Source organism: Zootoca vivipara, chromosome 6 (genome assembly GCF_963506605.1).
Source record: "Zootoca vivipara chromosome 6, rZooViv1.1, whole genome shotgun sequence".
NCBI classification, from domain to species: Eukaryota; Metazoa; Chordata; class Lepidosauria; order Squamata; family Lacertidae; genus Zootoca; species Zootoca vivipara.
Genome location: NC_083281.1, coordinates 90109960 through 90129419, shown reverse-complemented (window position 1 = coordinate 90129419; position 19460 = coordinate 90109960). Strand labels below are relative to the sequence as shown.

The following is a 19460-nucleotide window of genomic DNA, read 5'->3' as shown; positions in this document are numbered from 1 at the left end:
GCCATTTTCCCTGACTCTAGGCAGCTTACGGACAAAAATAAGAACAGCTTAAATATAGAATACACACCATAGCTGCCAAGTACCCCGTTTTCCCCGGGAAATCCCAGTTTTACTTACCTTTTCCCAGTGGTCCCCCGTATCACCTCGTCTCCCGTTTTTCTCCGTTATTTTCTCCTGCCGGCGGCCATTTTTTTCCTTTCTGATTTGCCCTTCTACGGGCACCAGAAATGGGCGCGGCCGGCTTCAAAAGTTGCATCTACGCATGTCCGGAAGTGCATAGACGCGGCTTCCGGTGTCGGCGGCCATTTTGGTGCCCATAGATGGGCGGAGCGACACCGGAAGGTGCGTCAACGCACTTGCTGACATGCGTATAAGCGACTGTTGAAGCCGGCGGCGGCCATTTTTGGTGCCCATAGAAGGGCAAAGCGACACCGGAAGTTACGTCAACCCAATTTCCGGTGTCACACGGCTGCCGGTCCCGGATTCTGCAGTCCGGGACTTGGAAGGTAAGTACACACACACATATCTCTTCAAAACCTCAGGAAAAGCAATGGCTGTTCGAGATCATTGACTACAATGTGCCACGTCAGAGCAAAGGTGGAAATGCCACTCTTTTCTCTTTTTTGGTCACAATTTTTATTAAGGTTTTCTTTTTTTCTTTTTTAAATACTTTAGTGAACTTAAAAGAAAGTAACATAGAATCAAAAACAAAATTGTTCATAGATAACACAAAATTATAAAAAAAATGTTACACTTTGTCACCATCTTCTTAAGGCTTCAACAACTTCCCGTCAACTCCATATTTCTTTTAATGTTCATTTACTTATCTCAGTTATTGTTGTTAATTATCAAGAAAATTGTACTTTCCTACACATATCCATTGTATCACAGAAGTTATTCGAAGGCTGCCACAGACGTTCTACTACTACAATCATCTTTAAGGTAATTTTTGTACATTTCTCAATAAACATTAAGATTTTCCAGTATTGCAACGCAGTATGAAAGAGGAAAACCGTTACAAAATAAGACAAGAGAAACAGACAGGCAGAGGTCAGAGAATTAAGTACGTGTGTCTGAGGCTACTGACTCATCTGGAAAATATATATAACACTGAATAGGAATGAGAGGATTGAAAATGTGAAGGAGGGAGTCAGAAAGTCCAGTAAGGAAGTCTTATGAGCTTCCAGACGTCCCATGAGGAACTGATTTAGGTGATCGTCATTGGCATACAGAACAAAGTCCCACCAAACTGCCACAAAAGAGTCTGGTTTGGTTTTTCCAGATAAAAATCACACATGGCAGGTAACCTTTTTCTTGTTAGGCAACTCCCTGTTAGTAGATTTTTCTTTATTCCACAAAAGGTCCCACCTTACTCTGCACAGCACTTGGAAGCTACTCTGATATCAAATCACTGTTTCTTTCCCTGAGGCTTTGAGATATATTATTTCCAAGTGCAGGGGGTGGGGGAAGCCTGCTTGGAGAACCGGAGAAGACTGGGGGCTCAGGCTCCCAGGCCATCCCGCCAGCACCCCCCTTGCACAGTCACCCTGTTTCAATATCCTCTCACCTCATTCTGAGGCATGCAGGTGTCAGGTAAGATCCCGAGGGAAATGAAAACTGGTCTTTTAGTTTTGTTTTTCAGCTTAACATTTGTATGGTGCATTAACAGCGCCCATTTTCTATACTTCGGTAAATCCTTATGGCAGTGAATCCTCCAGTGGTTAATTACAGTAATCCTACACTGTTAAATCAGGTTATTATCCCTATATCACTGATTGGAGAGACGGCAAAGGCCAACAAGTGAGTTTGATGGCCGAGCGGAGATCCAAACTGGGGTCTTTCAGCCTCAACGTTCATTTTCTGAGAAATGAACTCTGTATTTAACCAGTTTACACTAGCCTTAGGAACCTGGGATTGCTGCTTCTTTCTTTAACATGCACACTCTAGATATACTGCTCTTATAATGCAGCCTTGCAAATAAGCCTGCAAAAGATACTAGCCTGCAGCTTTCTCTTTTTTTGGCAACACCTACTAAGTTGCTGGTGGCCTGAGTTTCCCTGTTGGCCAAGCCCCTTCTCTGCAGCTAGCATGGAAATGCTGGCCACTGGCCTTTTAGTGGGCTGATTTTAAAGAAATTCCCTTCTACCAGGAAAGAGATTGTTCCTTCCTCCATAGCTACCACTAAAACTAGGTGGGCTGGCAGAAGAGGAAGTGAGTGGTCAGTGGTTCCTCTGCCAGTCGGCTTACTCACCTGCATGGAATTCCTGGTTGCCTATGACTATCAAACAAGTTGTTAAATGCAAGGCTGAATTTTATGGGTTTTCTGCCAATCCTTTGAGCTGTTGTATTAAGAGTATAAAAATTAAAAAATCAGGAAGTGTGGTGATGATGGGAACAAATGGGCTTAAAAAAAAAACCCCTCCCCGCAAACCACTTCCTCTTAGTACCTTGTAGCATAATTATTTTCTGCTGTTCTTTGTTCAGTCAATAAATCTGCATGGCTGCTGTCTCCAGTGGGGTCCTTATCTCATTTTTATAGTTATTGGGGGGGGGAGGTATAATGCTTTTACAGAACACTGTGGCCAAAATAATTTTCAGTAAAGGCAGTTTTGAAATACGCCTAAAAATATGAAAGGTGTGCTTAAGAAACAAAACAATACAATAATGGTAAACTTTAAACTTTAGTCCCTGTTACCATGGGACTGCAGAACAGAAGGGCTTAAGCCAGGGAACCCCTGGGAGGCTGTTGCCTCCTGGGAAGAACATCACTTCCAGGAGGAGACCAGCCTGCCCCACTCATCAACCAGAGATGGATCCAGCACCCTTAGGATTGCCAGACTCAATAGAGGACAGGACTTCTGTGCCTTTAATTGCCCTGCTCTCTTGTGAGTCTGGAAACCTTAAAGAGAAACCGGGAGACCCTTTGTTTGGAAATTAAACAAAGGGCCTGCTGGTTTCTCTTTAAGGTTTCCAGACTCAAAAGAGAGCAGGGCAATTAAAGGCACAGAAGTCCTGTCCTCTATTGAGTCTGGCAACCCTAACCACCCTCTCACCACCACAATATTCTTGGCTCCCACTGGAAATGGAGAGCTGAAGGGAAGCACACTTTGACCCCATGCTCCCCCGTCTGCCAGTTTCATCACTTCCAGAGGGCCTGCTTATTGAGCATTCTTCCTGATTTGCTTGCTCAAGGTTTTCAGGGAAGGTACCGTAATATGACACACAGTGTTTACTGAGCATGCGTACTGATTTGTTTGTGGAGAAGTTATGTGACATTTGTTATCCCACATCTTCCAGTGCATTTCCCTTTCACTTTCCTTACTGCAGAAAAAAGGGTCAGATAGGAGGAGGGAGGAGGAGTGCGCTAAAACCACTTTCATTGCACAAAATGAATTTGCTGGCGTGCACCTGCATCCTCGGAGAGGGAGTGTGTTTTGGATAATTTTCATTTGTTTCCTCTGCTTGTAAGCTGCCTTGAGAATAATTTGATTGAATGGTAGGGTGCAATTCTGTTAATCAGTCTTAAATGTTCCTCTAAAACTAGGCCTTTGGCTGATTAAACCATCTGTGGACTTTAAATCTGTTTATGGGTGGGTGGGGATATTGGTTTTTGCGAGCCCATGCGCTAACACACACACACACACACACACACACACACACACCTGTCCAGGAGCCAGCCCTATAAATAAGGAGACATGACACAGCGATGTATAGGATTAAATTAGGCCACAACTTTATTAATTTCAGATGTAGGAAACCTTGGCTTAGGCATTGGACGGCAACCTTCTCAGCCCCAGGTTGGGTCTGAGGATGCGCAGGGCATACAGTGTTGTGGGGGAGACTGCCCCAGCCAGCTGCCAGTTGGCCAGCCAGAAAGGGGGCAGAGGGACGCCTAGGCAGCAAGGGGGAGATGTCTCAGAGGCTCGGGAAGTCCATGCCGGGTTGCAAACCCCGCCCACCACTCCGACATGTGAGCGGTAATTGTTATCAGGTTATATATTTCCTGTTTTCATTTTGTATTTTTATACTGTAAACTGCCTTCTGATCTTCAGATGAAGGATGGTATGTAAATAGTAGTGATAATAATAATAATAATAATAATAATAATAATAATAATAATAATAATAATAATAAATCTTCCAACATTCAGCTTCATTGGATGTCCACCAAATCTAGTGTTGTGAGAAAAGGAGGAAAACTTTCCTCAACCCAATTTCTCTATGCCATGCACAGTTTTATAAACTTCCATCAGGTCACCCTCTTACTCACCTTTTCTCCAAACGAAAAGGTCCCCAAACCTTACTTGCATGCTGGGAATGTGTGGACAAGCCCCTGATCTTGTTTTGTATGGTTCCCCAACCCCTTTCCCAGTCTCTGCTTTGTTCTTCTCTTTTGCTGTATTTTGTAGACTGTCACTGTTGAAAATATACTGAAAGGTTACTTACAAAAAGGGCAGCAAAAGGATCAAGTAGAAATCATTGTTCTCCTAATGTGAAAAAAAATAAACTTCCCTTGTAGTAGAAGTGTCAGGTAGTTCCCTAAATGCTTCAATACATTCCCCTGTTTTGTAAGCTGCTTCACAAATCATATAAACTCTTTCTCTTATGTATAAAATCACTGTTACTGCAGTGCACTGCACATCTAGCTATAGGGGAGTATTTTGTATACTACCAGTTTTCCTCGATTACTTCTGCATGTATCAAATGACCATTAAAGTCTCATCTCCTCCTCAATTCTAGACACATTACAAAACAGAATAAAAACACGCTTCATTGAGCTGCCAGTCTGTCTCTCCACCTCTCCTCTGTCAACTTCTGAAAACATTCTTTTCAAAGAGGCACAACAGCCGTATCTTGTTGAACATACTAATTATGGAGGTTGCGGTGGGAGAGGCAGACGCATAAAAACAGTGAGCGTGGGGAAAGATGTATGGCACCCTATTTTTTCAAAGCCCTATGCTCGTACTATCTCTCCCCCATTCTGTATACAAGCACACATGTGTTATGGGGAATATGAGAAGTTTGCATGCCGCCTTGTTCATCTGGATAGGTATCCTTCATAACAATAAATAAGAAAGAGAACTGACAGGATGGTTTCAGAGATTTTTTTATTAAAAAAAAGAGGCTACATTCTTCTCTCTTCTTATTTATTTGTTTCTTAAAAAAAAGTCTACTGGCATCAGCCTTCCCACTTAAAATGCCTCCTCCAGGATGATCTGCTTGGGATTATGCATATGCATGGTGTCAGGGGTTGTTGCGACTACTCCAGAGTAACAACCTTCCACATGCTTGCCTTTTAACAGTCTTTATTGGTGCACTCTATTTACAGTGTAACGGGGTGCTGGAAACATGCCTGCTCATTCCGATCCAGAATCCGGCACTGCCCCTTTGCGTGATTTCCCCCAACATAATAGCCTCGGGACAGTGAATCTCCTCCCCTTTCTCCTCCTCCGTAATTCTGGAACGGGGGGGGGAGGTCTACGCTCCGTGCTTTCCCTTTTCCCCCCTTTCCGCCTCTCTTCCTGCCTGTGGAGCAGGGGCTCTCCTATGCTGCCAGAGACCTGGCACTCTCTCTCCGCTTCCTGACTAGCCTCTTCAGAGCCCGCGCTTCCATCGCTGCTTGGGGAGGAGCTACTCCTGATGAGAGGGGGAGGTTCTCTATACTCTCTCCCCCTTACACATGGTATTTATTATTTATTTATATTGAAGATTGGACTTTCTCACACAGCACATTGGAACATGTTTCCCCAAGAGGCAATGATGGCCACCAACTTGGATGGATTTAAAAGAGGGTTAGACAAGATTCATGGAGGAAAAGGGCTATCGATGGCTAGCCTACCAGCTCTGATGGTAGTGCTCTCCTTCCACAGTCGGAGGCAGCCATGTTTCTGAATACCAGATGCTGGAAACCACAGGAGGGGAGAAAGTGCTCTTGTGCTCATGTTCTGCTCCCTGGCTTCCCACAGGCATCTGATCATACCTGCCAAGTCCCGGACTGCAGAATCCAGGACCGGCAGCCACGTGACACTGGAAGTTGCATAGGCACAACTTTCGGTGTCGCTTTGCCCATCTATGGGCACCGAAAATGGCTGCTGCTGGCTTCGAAAGTCTTGTCTACGCATGTCTGGAAGTGCGTAGACGCAACTTCCGGTGTCACTCTGCCCATCTATGGGCACCAAAAATGGCCGACACCGGAAGTCGCGTCTACGCACTTCTGGACATGCGTAGACACAACTTTCGAAGCCGGCAGCGGCCATTTTCAGTGCCCATAGATGGGCAAATCAGGGAGGGGGAAGGCCACCGGCAGGAGAAAATAACGGAGAAAAACGGGAGACGAAGTGATATGGGGGACCGCCGGGAAAAGATAAGTAAAAACGGGGGGTTTCCCGGGGAAAACGGGGTACTTGGCAGCTATGCATCTGATTGGCCACTCTGAGAACAGGATGTTGGACTAGATGGGCCTTGGGCCCAAACCAGGCAGGCTGTTGTTACGTTCCTTTCTGAATTTCAGGTGGTCCCCAATTCCCTCACCCCCCCTCCCCATAATCACAATGTTCCCTTTTTTGTTGTTCACAGCCAGTCCCGGGGAGGTTCGGTCTTCCCCTTCCCCACCACCCAGCCCCTCAGAGCGAGAGAAGAGCCCCCCTGAGCCACTGAGCCTCGCCCTGGAAAGCAGCAAAGAAAACCAGCAGCCAGAGACCAGGTCCGGTTCCTCGCTCAGCGGGAAGATCTGCTCCAGCAGCCAGGCGTCCGTCGGCATCCAGGAGATTGTGGCCATGTCGCCAGAACTGGACACTTACTCCATCACCAAGAAGGTCAAGGAGGTCTTAACAGATAACAACCTCGGTAGGGGTGCTCAGGGGGGCGCCTGGCAGCCGGTGGCGGGCGGGGGACGACCTACTCTGGGGGCACAGTTCAGCTTGTTACATGGACGGAGGCCACAAAAGAGGTTTTCGCCATTGATCTAGGGCAAGCAAACTACAACCCCAAGGTTTCCCTGGTCAGGAAACTCTGTTTTGAACCAGTCATGATTTGCAGTCATGATTTGCCCCTCGATGGCGGCTTCTCCTCAGCCCATTTTAGTGCCCGGAGGTAAATCGAAGGAAGTGCAGCGAGGAAGAGCTACCAACTGCTTGGTGTGTATGTTGGGGTTTCCAATAGCTTGTTTCGGGGCCTGCAGCACCTCCACTGAGCCAACTAAATAATATTTGCATTGGTGTAACGCAGGGGTCAGGGACCCAGGTGGCGCTGTGGGTTAAAGCACAGAGTCTAGGGCTTGCTGATCAGAAGGTCGGCGGTTCAAATCCCTGCAATGGGGTGAGCTCCTGTTGCTCGGTCCCAGCTCCTGTGCACCTAGCAGTTCGAAAGCACATCAAAGTGTAAGTAGATAAATAGGGACCGCTCCGGCGGGAAGGTAAACGGCGTTTCCGTGCGCTGCTCTGGTTCGCCAGAAGCAGCTTTGTCATGCTGGCCACATGACCCGGAAGCTGTCTGTGGACAAACGTCGGCTCCCTCGGCCTATAGAGCGAGATGAGCGCCGCAACCCCAGAGTCGGACGTGACTGGACCTGATGGTCAGGGGCCCCTTTACCTAACGCAGGGGTCAGCAAACTTTTTCAGCAGGGGGCTGGTCCACTGTCCCTCAGACCGGGGGGGGGGGGGCGGACTATATTTTGGGGAAAAAATATGAACGAATTCCTATGCTCCACAAATAACCCAGAGATGCATTTTAAATAAAAGGACACATTCTACTCATGTAAAAACACCAGGCAGGCCCCACAAATAACCCAGAGGTGCATTTTAAATAAAAGGACACATTCTACTCGTGTAAAAAACATGCTGATTCCTGGACCGTCCGGGGGCCGGATTGAGAAGGCGATTGGGCCGCATCCGGCCCCCGGGCCTTAGTTTGGGGACCCCTGGTGTAACGCATTCCTGTCTTATGGCAGTCACATATTTATTTATTAATGATCTGCCCTTCACCCTAAAGACCCAGATCAGGAGCTCAATGTATCCCGTGATTCTGCAGAAGCAGAGTGTCAACTTTTGGGATGGGGTTTTTGTTTTGTTTTTTAGAAAGCAAGTTTCTAGACCTTATGAATACGAAGTTTAAAAGCAAGGGTAATGGGTGGCTGAATAAGAGTTCCAGGGTTTGCTTCCCATGAAAAGCAATCCCAGTAGAAATAACATAATTATTTATTGGATGATGGGCTTGAGGGCATGACTTGGATGACTTGGATGATGGGCTTGAGGACATCCTGATCAAGTTTGCAGACGACACCAAATTGGGAGGGGTGGCTAATACCCCAGAGGACAGAATCACACTTCAAAATGACCTTAACAGATTAGACAACTGGGCCAAAGCAAACAAGATGAATTTTAACAAGGAGAAATGTAAGGTATTACACTTTGGCAAAAAAAATGAAAGGCACAAATACAGGATGGGAGACACCTGGCTTGAGAGCAGTACATGTGAAAAGGATCTAGGAGTCTTGGTAGACCACAAACTTGACATGAGTCAGCAGTGTGATGCAGCAGCTAAAAAACCCAATGCAATTCTGGGCTGCATCAATAGGAGTATAGCGTCTAGATCAAGGGAAGTAATAGTACCACTGTATTCTGCTCTGGTCAGACCTCACCTGGAGTACTGTGTCCAGTTCTGGGCACCACAGTTCAAGAAGGATACTGACTAGCTGGAACGTGTCCAGAGGAGGGCAACCAAAATGGTCAAAGGCCTGGAAACGATGCCTTATGAGGAACGGCTTAGGGAGCTGGGTATGTTTAGCCTGGAGAAGAGAAGGTTAAGGGGTGATATGATAGCCATGTTCAAATATATGAAAGGATGTCATATGGAGGCGGGAGAAAGATTGTTTTCTGCTGCTCCAGAGAAGCGGACACGGAGCAATGGATTCAAACTTCAAGAAAGAAGATTCCACCTAAACATTAGGAAGAACTTCCTGACAGTAAGAGCTGTTCGGCAGTGGAATTTGCTACCAAGGAGTGTGGTGGAGTCTCCTTCTTTGGAGGTCTTTAAGCAGAGGCTTGACAGGCATATGTCAATAATGCTTTGATGGTGTTTCCTGCTTGGCAGGGGGTTGGACTTGATGGCCCTTGTGGTCTCTTCCAACTCTATGATTCTATGATTCTATGAATTATAAGTGAAAGCATGCACAGCTTTATAATTTACATAGATCAGTGGTCTTCAGCAGGTTCAGACCTGAGACCCCAGCTCTGGCTCCCAAGCTTCAAAAAGGGACCCACTTTCACATTTTCACTTGGTTTGTATTTGATAGTGCTAATAAAGCACATTATTAATCCTAGAATGGCAATTCACAGAGCAAAACGCATACTACTACCAGTGCCAGATTTGCATATAAGCTAAACTCTCTCTTGGGGGGGGGGGGGCAAAAAAAAATTAAAGGGGAAAAAACTGGATGTACATTTCCAAAATATAAGATAAAAAACAAATAAAATAAAACCTACATACAGCAACAGTGTTTTGTGTTGTGTAGGCTCCTATGATGTAAGTAATAGGCCTCGCCTGCTTCCTAAAATATCACTGGTTTGCACAATTCTATATACTGCATTCTGCATGGACTGGTCCATAAATTACCATATGGCATATATTCAATGCAAGAAACAGCAACAATTTGTTGTTGACAAAGGACAGCTGGACATATAAAGCGCCCCATTACGTTTAGTAGCTTAGGTCCTCATCAAACCTAAATCCGGCCCTGAGTGCTACCCAGTGCTATTTTAATAATAATAATTAATAAATTTTATACCCCACCAAATATAAAACAACTGATTAAAATACAACTCAACAACAAGACTACATACATCAAAATTAAATTAAAAATGCAGCCTCATATAAAAGGGGGAAAGAAAGGGAAAAGGGGGGAGGGAATCAGGTTGGCTCCAGGCCAATTGCTAGGCGGAACAACTCTGTCTTACAGGCCCTGCAGAAAGATATCAGATCCCTCAGGGCCCTGGTCTCAGGAGACAGAGCGTTCCACCAAGTCGGGGCCAGTGTTGAGAAGGCCCTGGTTCTAGTAGAGGCTAATCTGATTTCATTTGGGCCCGGGATCTCTAAGGTATAACTGTTTATGGACCTTAAGGTCCTCCGTGGGGCATACTGGGAGAGACGGTCCCGTAAGTACGAGGATCCTAGGCCGTAAAGGGCTTTAAAGGTCAAAACCAGCACCTTAAGTCTGACCCTGTACTCCACCGGGAGCCAGTGCAGCTGGAAAAGCACTGGGTGAATATGCTCCCACAGCAGGGACCCCGTGAGGAGCCTCGCTGCAGCATTCTGCACCCGCTGGAGTTTCTGGGACAGCTTCAAGGGCAGCCCCGCGTAAAGCGAATTACAGTAGTCAAGCCTGGAGGTGACTGTCGCATGGATCAATGTGGTTAGGTCAGGGCGGAAAAGGTAAGGGAATGAACACCTCCCTCATGGTGTGTGCACAAAGCAGCTCACAGCAAACATTCAAAACATCAAGATACAGAGCACTGGAAATAAAAATATACAAAATACAGAGCATGTCAGTAAATCCAAAAATGACAAAAGTTAACAATTTAGCAAACTCTGAATGAATTCAATATTTTTAAAACAACAACAGAGTGAAATGAGTGTTAACCCGATCTTGGTCCCAGCACAAAAGACCTGGATCTCATCCCTCTGGGTCACCCACAAACAGTTCCCCTCGCTGCAAGGACTTCTGTTGCTTCTGAGATAACAGCAGCATCAAAACAGTCCCTCTAAGGCAGGGGTAGGCAACTTAAGGCCCGGGGGCTGGATGCGGCCCAATCGCCTTCTCAATCCGGCCTGTGGACGGCCCGGGAATCGGTGTGTTTTTACATGAGTAGAATGTGTCCTTTTATTTAAAATGCATCTCTGGGTTATTTGTGGGGCATAGGAATTTGTTCCTTTTTTTCTCCAAAGTATAGTCTGGCCCACCACATGGTCTGAGGGACGGTGGACCGGCCCACAGCTGAAAAAGGTTGCTGACCCCTGCTCTAAGGTGCTATTCACTTACATTACCTATCTGTTGGAAACGGCTAGTGCTGCAGTAATAATAATAATAATTAATAATAATTTATTATTTATACCCCACCCATCTGGCTGGGTTTCCCCAGCCACTCTGGGTGGCTTCCAACAGAATATTAAAATACAATAATCTATTAAACATTAAAAGCTTCCCTAAACAGGGCTGCCTTCAGATTCTTCTAAAAGTCTGGTAGTTGTTTTTCTCTTTGACATCTGGTGGGAGGGTGTTCCACAGGGCGGGTGCCACTACTGAGAAGGCCCTCTGCCTGGTTCCCTGTAACTTGGCTTCTCACAGCAAGGGAAACCATTAAGTTTCTCCCCAGCAGCACACCACAGTCTGAACTTCCAATTTGTCTCTCTCCTGCTAGGTCAGCGGCTTTTTGGAGAGAGCATCCTGGGCTTGACTCAGGGGTCCGTCTCTGACCTCCTTTCCAGGCCCAAGCCATGGCACAAGCTGAGCCTTAAAGGAAGGGAGCCGTTTGTCCGCATGCAGCTCTGGCTGAACGACCCACACAATGTCGACAAGCTCCGGGACATGAAGAAGTTGGAGAAGAAAGGTGAGGCAGGGGAACTGCTTGCTAGTGTATATATAAATAGCTCGTAGATAACTTTTGAGAAACCGTTGCTTTATTTAGGGCACACATTCAGAACTTTCTGTTCCTGAATTACAACAACAACAACAACAACAACAACAACAACAACAACAACAACAACAACAACAACAATTTATTATTTATACCCCGCCCATCTGGCCAGGTTCCCCCAGCCACTCTGGGCGGCTTCCAACAAAATATTAAAACACAGAAATCCATCAAACATTAAAAGCTTCCCTAAACAGGGCTGCCTTAAGATGCCTTCTAAAGGTCTGGTAATTGTTGTTCTCTTTAACCTCTGGTGGGAGGGTATTCCACAGGGTGGGTGCCACTACCGAGAAGGCCCTCTGCCTGGTTCCCTGTAACTTGGCTTCTCATAGCGAGGGAACCACCAGAAGGCCCTCGGCGCTGGACCTCAGTGTCCGGGCAGAATGATGGGGGTGGAGACGCTCCTTCAGGTATACTGGACCGAGGCCGTTTAGGGCTTTAAAGGTCAGCACCAACACTTTGAATTGTGCTCGGAAACGTACTGGGAGCCAATGTAGGTCTTTCAGGACCGGTGTTATGTGGTCTCGGCGGCCGCTCCCAGTCACCAGTCTAGCTACCGCATTCTGGATTAGTTGTAGTTTCCGGGTCACCTTCAAAGGTAGCCCCACGTAGAGCGCATTGCAGTAGTCCAAGCGAGAGATAACTAGAGCATGCACCACTCTGGCGAGACAGTCCGCGGGCAGGTAGGGTCTCAACCTGCGTACCAGATGGAGCTGGTAGACAGCTGCCCTGGACACAGAATTGACCTGCGCCTCCATGGACAGCTGTGAGTCCAAAATGACCGTGAATCCAAAAAGATCAGTTGCACCCCTAAAGCGTCCTTGTGAGTTTTCTGCTCAGTGTCTTTCTTGTACAAGAGGTTGAGTTCTGGATCATCCCCACTGTTTCAGAAGCAGAAGGTGCCTGGATCTGATAATGCCAATTGGCTGGAGACTGCAGGAGAGAGGGGAAATATCTGTTGTGCTCAGGTCCTGCTTGCGGGCTTCACACAGTCATGTGGTTGGCCACTGTGAGAACTGGGTGCTGGACTAGATGCGCCGTTGTCCTACTCCAGCAGCCTCTTCTTATATTCTGATGTTTGAATCAGGATCATAAGAATGCCTTTTAAGGATCCTTCCTCCCTTCCCTCTAGCCTACCTGAAGCGTCGCTATGGACTGATCAGTGCTGGCTCAGACAGCGAGTCCTCCAACACCCGCTCGCAGTGCCCCAGCCCCAGCCTCCAATCTCAAGACCTCAGCATTCTGCAGATCAAGAAGCCAAGGGTGGTCTTGGCTCCCGAAGAGAAAGAGGCCCTGAAGAAGGCTTATCAGCTGGAGCCCTACCCTTCCCAACAGACCATCGAGCTGCTGTCTTTCCAGCTTAACCTCAAGACCAACACAGTGATCAACTGGTTCCATAACTACAGGTGAAGAATCGGGCCAGATGAACTTTCAACCCCCTCCTTTCCATATTAAGGTCTCCGCCAGGGCTGCTTTAAGTCCAGGGGTGGGGGACCACAGGCCAAAGGGCACCACACAGCCCTTCATGCCTCTCTTTCCAGCCTTGCTCCACATCTCTCTCTAAAGTGCTTTTTACCTGGCTGGAATGTGTCCTAGTTACATGGTGGGCGGGAGAGAGGGAGGTGCACATGCAAAAAGCTCCGGTTGTGACATGTGAAAGGGTCACACCCATTGACCTGCCTAATTTTGTCTCTGGCCCCCACCCACCACTGGCACGTGGCCCCAGGAAGATTTCCTCCCCGCGAAATGCGGCCCTCAGATTGATAAAAAGATTCCCCACCCAGGTGATTCAATACAGCAGTGTTCATTTGAAGATGAGCTCCACCTCTGGGCAGTGAAAGGAATGAGGCACCGCAGTGCACTTCCGTGTTGTCCACTCATCTCTAATGCAGTCAGGGTGTGATCACGGAAACTGCTTAGGCGGTGTGGGCTTCTTGGTGCATTGATGGGTCTTGTGCATTTTCGAAGGGCTTTGCAGTCTTTGTCCTTACAACACTCCCAGGGAGTGATGCCACTATGATTCCTGTAATAATAATAATACTTTTATTATTCATACCCCGCCCATCTGACTGGGTTGCCCCAGTCACTCTGGGCGGCTTCCAGCATATACAAAAACAAAATTAAACATTAAACAGCTTCCCTATACAGGGCTGCCTTCAGATGTATTCCCAAGGTTGTACAGTTACAGTACTTGCCTCCTTGACATCTGATGGGAGGGTATCCCACAGGGTGGGTGCCACTACCGGGAAGGCCCTGTATCATTAAGGTAAGGCATTTTGGCTGAGAGTAGTAAGAGTGGCCTGTGCCAGAGACAAATTTAACGGAGTGCAAACGGTTTGCCGGCATTCGACGCCTAGCTGAGTGGGCACCGCCAGGGGCACTGGAACAATAACAAACAATGGAAGGTGAGAGGCGGGTGCGTGTGATGTCACACAGGGTGCCGCTGAAATTTGAAAGCCCAAAGTCCACCACTGCCCATGCCCACAGAATGAGTCAGCGGCAAAAGTGGGCCTTGAGCCCAAAACCTTCTTAGCCTTACTGCATGATGCTTCATCCTACGGACCATTCTGGCTCTCACTCTTCCTCGCTAAGTTCTCGAGGTCTTCTGCTGTTAGCTGCCCTGACTCCCTGGCATTTTCCCTGGCAGGTCCCGGATGCGGCGTGAGATGCTGGTGGAAGGAGCGCAGGAAGACACAGACCCAGAGCAGAGCACGACGCCAGCCAGCAACTCCCTCAAGGACCCTCCGCCCCAGAGCCCTGACTCCGAAGAGGAGGACAGGAAGCCCACTTTCAGAGACGCCGGGTGCCAAGGAGAAAGCGAGCCCCTGGTCCAGATCAAGGAGGAGCAGGTGGAGGACTGTGCAAACCACAGGGACTCCTGCAGTCTGGATGGGGAGATGGAGCCTCTTTCCAGGTCCAGCCTCAAAGAAGAGCCAGTGGAGGCAGCATATACAGGGAGCCCAAACGAGGCTCACAATGTGACATGGGGCAGCGCCCCACATAACAAAACACACGTCCTTGGGGCTCCCGATTACCCCTCTTTACATAACCCCCTGGAGTCAGACAGCAACGAGAGGCCTCACCCTGACCCCATTAGCTTTAAATCTGCTTCCGAGTCCTCCCGTTGCAGCTTGGAGGTCTCCCTGAACTCCCCGTCCGCAGCCTCCTCGCCAGGCCTCATGGTGTCCGTCTCTCCCATCCCATCCTCGTCTGCCCCCATCTCCCCATTGCCACTGAGCGCTGTGGCTGCCAAAGCGCCGAGTTCAAGTCCTGCCACGGATACGGGCTCGACGCCCCCGAATGCCAAACTGAACACAAACATCCAGCGGCGGCACGAGAAGATGGCCAACCTCAACAGCATCATCCACCGGCTAGAGAGAGCAGCTAACCGTGATGAAACCCTGGAGTGGGAATTTTAAGGAGGCTGAGTCAAAAAGAAATAAACTACCCATATTTTGTTGTCCAGATTTTAGATGCTGGTGAACAAGCTGGTGAAGCAGGGAGTCGTAGCGGAGTGTGTACAGAAACAGATCTATCTAGCTATATATATAATATACATATATCTATTTTATTAATTTCCTCGACTACTAAGGAAGAGGGAGAAACCAGCTCCATTTTGTTGAACAAGAGTGGTTAAACAGCTACGCTGTAGCTCCTTTTCTTAGCTCCTGACGGGAAGATAAAATTGACCTTGTTTGTTTTAAATGTGAAAACGAAAAAAACAAACAAAAACCCACTTGGGAACTCTTTTAGAAGAAAAAAAACATATTAAAATAATATTTATAGACCTCTTTTAGATATTTTAATAAAAGGAAACTTTGGAATTTATTAACAGCTCAAGCTGCTTTGATATTAAAAGATAGCTATAAACTGTATCAGTTGTGTCATTAAATGTCCACTGAAAAGTCTTGTAGTTTGCCACTGGATGAGATTAAAAATAATTTAAAAATGTAAAGATATAACCCAGACTCATTGATCAAAGCCATCAAGAAGCACTATGAGACTGACCAAATTTTGCTAAACTTGATCACCAAGGGGGGGGGGGGAATGGGTGCTTTTTCCTCCCCCCACCTGTCTGTAAGACACAGCATTAGTGCGACATTTTCCAGGGACTTGTCTTATAGTCCGCGAAGACTCTAAATTTGGAATCCACAATGCCATCCTGAGTCTGTTACTTAGTTCTGGTGGTATGTTTTGGAACCTGTTCGGTTGTTTTCCTTTTCCTTTTTTTTTGTAACATGGGGGAGAAGTGTTGTGTGCCGTTGTATATGTTGTAGAGATATGTTTGCAATAGCCTTCCTGAACAAGATGTAGCATGGTTTGGGAACTGACTCCTTAGTCGGGATGCATTCCTCTAGCAAGTGACCTGCCAGAAACCAAAACCAAGGAACATGGCCAGAAACATCATTGACGAAACAGCAGCAGCAGTAGCAAACAAACAAACAAACGGCAGCCATGCTCTTTCTCCTGCCCACTATTTTAGAAAGTAGCACCTTTTGTTTCAGAAAGGTGTGTTTGACAGCTTGAAAAATATTGTGTGTTTGCTTTTTGGCAAGGACAGACTTCAATAACCAGGACATCCCATACAAAGGTTTACATTTTTGGGGTGCCTGAAAATCACTGCCTTTTTGCTTACCGGTAGCTCAATGTTTTGTTTCTGGAAGGGAGCAACCAGTTGAGGTTCTTGCCTACAAGAGTATGGAAATAGAGAGGAAATGTTGGTTCACGCTCAATTTGTTTTCCACCTAGTCATGAGTTCCCCATGTGCCCTGATTCATTCCAAGGAAGACAGTACTGCAGGCTTAGAGGAGAAGGTCTGGGGCACATCAAAGGACTTTTGGGCTTGTGCCCAGGACTCTGTGTTTCTAACAGACCCCACTGGAATCCCAATCAAGAAGAATCTCCTGTCAGATGTGGGATTCAGCTTCCTAAAATGGAACACTTCCATTTTCATTTATTTATTTCTTTTAAGTTTCTGGTCCTCATTGCTGTGAAGAGAAGCTTGAAAGTATATTGGAAGTGCATACTGAAAACTCAGAAGCTGGAGTAGATTATATGTGTGCTAAGCACAACGTCCAGTGTGTTAAGAAGATGGTGCTTTGACATAGTTTCCCCACAGCTATAATTTGCTGACATCCTTTACCACCAACGACAACAGTCCTCTATCCTTCCTTCTTCCTATTTTGCCTGTACTTACCAAGAAAACGCCCTTTGAAAGCTTCATGCAAATTTGCACACACTTATTTTGCATACTATCTAATTCCATAGCGGTGTATGGCATAATTCATTAGAGGGGGGTGGGATGTATTATGCAAACTAAGTTTCTGCAAATGTGCATGTTTTTATTCTGACTGTCAAATTCATTTTTCTTTGGTGCAGAATTGGCAGGGAAGCGGGGGTGGCCCCAGCCTCCCAGAAATCGGTTGGCGGCTGCAATGTAGCTTTCATTGGCACTAGATCTGGCATAGAACTCGTGCTGAGAAGTAGGAAGGGTCATAGCTCAGCGGAGGAGTGCGCATGCATTGCATGCAGAAGTTTCCGGGTTCAATCCCTGGCATCTTCAGGTAGGGCTGGGAATGCCCCCCTCTCTCAGATCCTGGAGAGTCACTGCCAGTCAGTGTGGAAAGTTGTGTGGACCGAGGGTCTTGTTATGCAGCTTCCTAGGTGGAGTCTGGCCAGGGAGCGCTTAGAGGAGGATCACTGACCAGTTGTCCCGCCTATGTGTCTAGGTGGGACACTTGGTCAGTGAGTATATATATCTCCCCAGAAGTGGGCAACTCTCCCTGCCCTCAAAACGAAAACCCAGCCAAATGAGGGCTATCGTAAATTGATCATGGAAAGTTGCATCACTTGGAATAGAGAAAAGAGAAAGCCTAAGTAAATTGGCCTTAGGATTTGAGGAGAGGTCAGAGTTTACACTTCTGGGTATCGTTTAGGATAGATTGTGCTGCTTCTGACAGGTGTTCGAAAACACACACACACAAAAACCATTGGAGCTGTAGGGTGAGAGCTATCCAAAACAGGGGTGGTGTATCTGTTGGCTGCATCTGTTGCTTTCAGGAGAGCTTGGTCAGCTGTTCTGTGGCCACCTCCTCCAAGGGCAGGTCCTGCTGCTTCATCTCTGCATCAGCGGTAACAGAACGATCCAAACAGATGATGCAAGAAGGCCGCAGAATCACCTGGTGAAGGCTGGCTGGGAGACAGACTAAGCAGGCCTGCCCACCCTTCCTTTCATTTGGCTACTCTGAGCTCATGTGATGTGAGGAGCTTTTCCTTCAACTATTTCCTGCTTTCATTAAATTATTTCTCGGACACCTGCATGCGTCGTCTCCCACCCCACCCCCCAAGCAAAGTCAACCTCTCAAGAACCGTTCACAGTAATAATAAAGCAGCAGCTAAAAGTGAAGCAATACAGTAGGGGTGGAGGGATTGTTTGACTGCAAGACCATTAAGTCCAAAAGTCTTGAAATAACCTAGCTGCACAACTGCCAATGACTTAACCTTAAAGCCTGCGTAGGTTGGTGTAGGACGAGGTGGGTCTTTGAGCTTCCCTGATCCCACGCCATGTAGGGTTTTGAAGGCTATTCAAATGGTGCTCAGAACCGGACCAGGAGAGAGTACAGCTGTTCAGAATGACTGCCTTAATAAGTTTGGGTTTGGGAGCTGCTTTCCTCCCACCCCACCTGGTTCTCAATTAATGCTGGTTAATCCAGTTGTTCCATTCCTTACTTGGGCTTGAAACGCTTTTGAAACGACGAGCCGCTTTCGGAAATGGAGAAGCAATGAGTAACCCGCTGCTAAGGCTATGATTGAGTAGGGTGTGTGCTTCCCCCCTCCGCACCCCTGTTTTCATCAGGCATTTTTATGTACTGGCAGTTCACGGCTTCCCTTGATCTGGCCTTCTGGCAGACCTTGAAAATGACCCCATGCAGGAACCATCTGATGCAAATGCAATTTTCATGTACCGTTAACTTTTCTAACCGTTTGCACGTCAGCAGGAAACAGAAAGTGGAGTTGGAACCATTGACTTCTTCCCCCTGGCTTTAGTGGAGCAGGATTTTTGAACTAAGCACTTAAGAGAGAGTCTTTCAAACCCAGAGAGAAATCCTGTTGCACTGAAAGCTGGCAGGGAGCGTCAGGTCACGTTTTCTTAGCCTCATGTACTGTACTTTAAAAAGTTTCTACAAGATTGAACTTTGTTAAACATTTTAAAGGAAAAAAAGGACCACAAATTCTGTAAAAGAGCCACTAATAATAATAATAATAATAATGAAATTGTATAACATCTTGGCTTGGTGTCTCAGTTTATTGTGTTGATCTCCTTTTTTGTCCACTGCTGCCCTGCTAGTTCAATGAAGTCTGTGCCCTGTGTCTTCCTGCACTAGGTGATGGGAAGGAAAGGCCAATGGAACTCATGCAAGAGTAATTCTATGATATCTATATCCTGCATTTCCTCCAAGGGCAGTAAAGATGGTCTTCATTTGCAGGTGGCACCCAAGCTTCTCTACTGCTCTAGCTCACAGGAGGCTCTGACAACAGCTTTCTGTCGTGGAAGTACACTGGCAATTAAAAAAAACACGTGAGGAAATAGGTCAGTGCGGCCCAGCTGCTTTGTCTGCCTGTCTCTGTTGCTCAATCACTGTTTTCCTCGTTGCTGCCTTCCACTGGGAGCTGCCCCCACCTTCTGCTGATTGGGTCACCATCAACAAACACAACTGAGCCTGGAGAAACCTCCTTGAGAAGATGTGGCGCAACAAGATTGCAACTCTTTGCA

The 19460-nt window shown here is 47.0% G+C and overlaps 1 protein-coding gene across 1 annotated transcript in view; it reads left to right on the top strand.

The window, feature by feature from the left end:
- CUX2 (cut like homeobox 2) overlaps nucleotides 1-19030 on the top strand; it is a 228133-nt gene extending 209103 nt beyond the window's left edge. The window contains exons 19-22 of the mRNA XM_060276354.1: nucleotides 6576-6845; nucleotides 11414-11602; nucleotides 12819-13092; nucleotides 14334-19030. Of these exons, the coding sequence (XP_060132337.1) occupies nucleotides 6576-6845; nucleotides 11414-11602; nucleotides 12819-13092; nucleotides 14334-15105 (1505 nt within the window). The 3' untranslated portion in view covers nucleotides 15106-19030. The remainder of the gene's footprint in view (nucleotides 1-6575; nucleotides 6846-11413; nucleotides 11603-12818; nucleotides 13093-14333) is intronic.
- The last annotated feature ends 430 nt before the right edge of the window (nucleotides 19031-19460 follow it).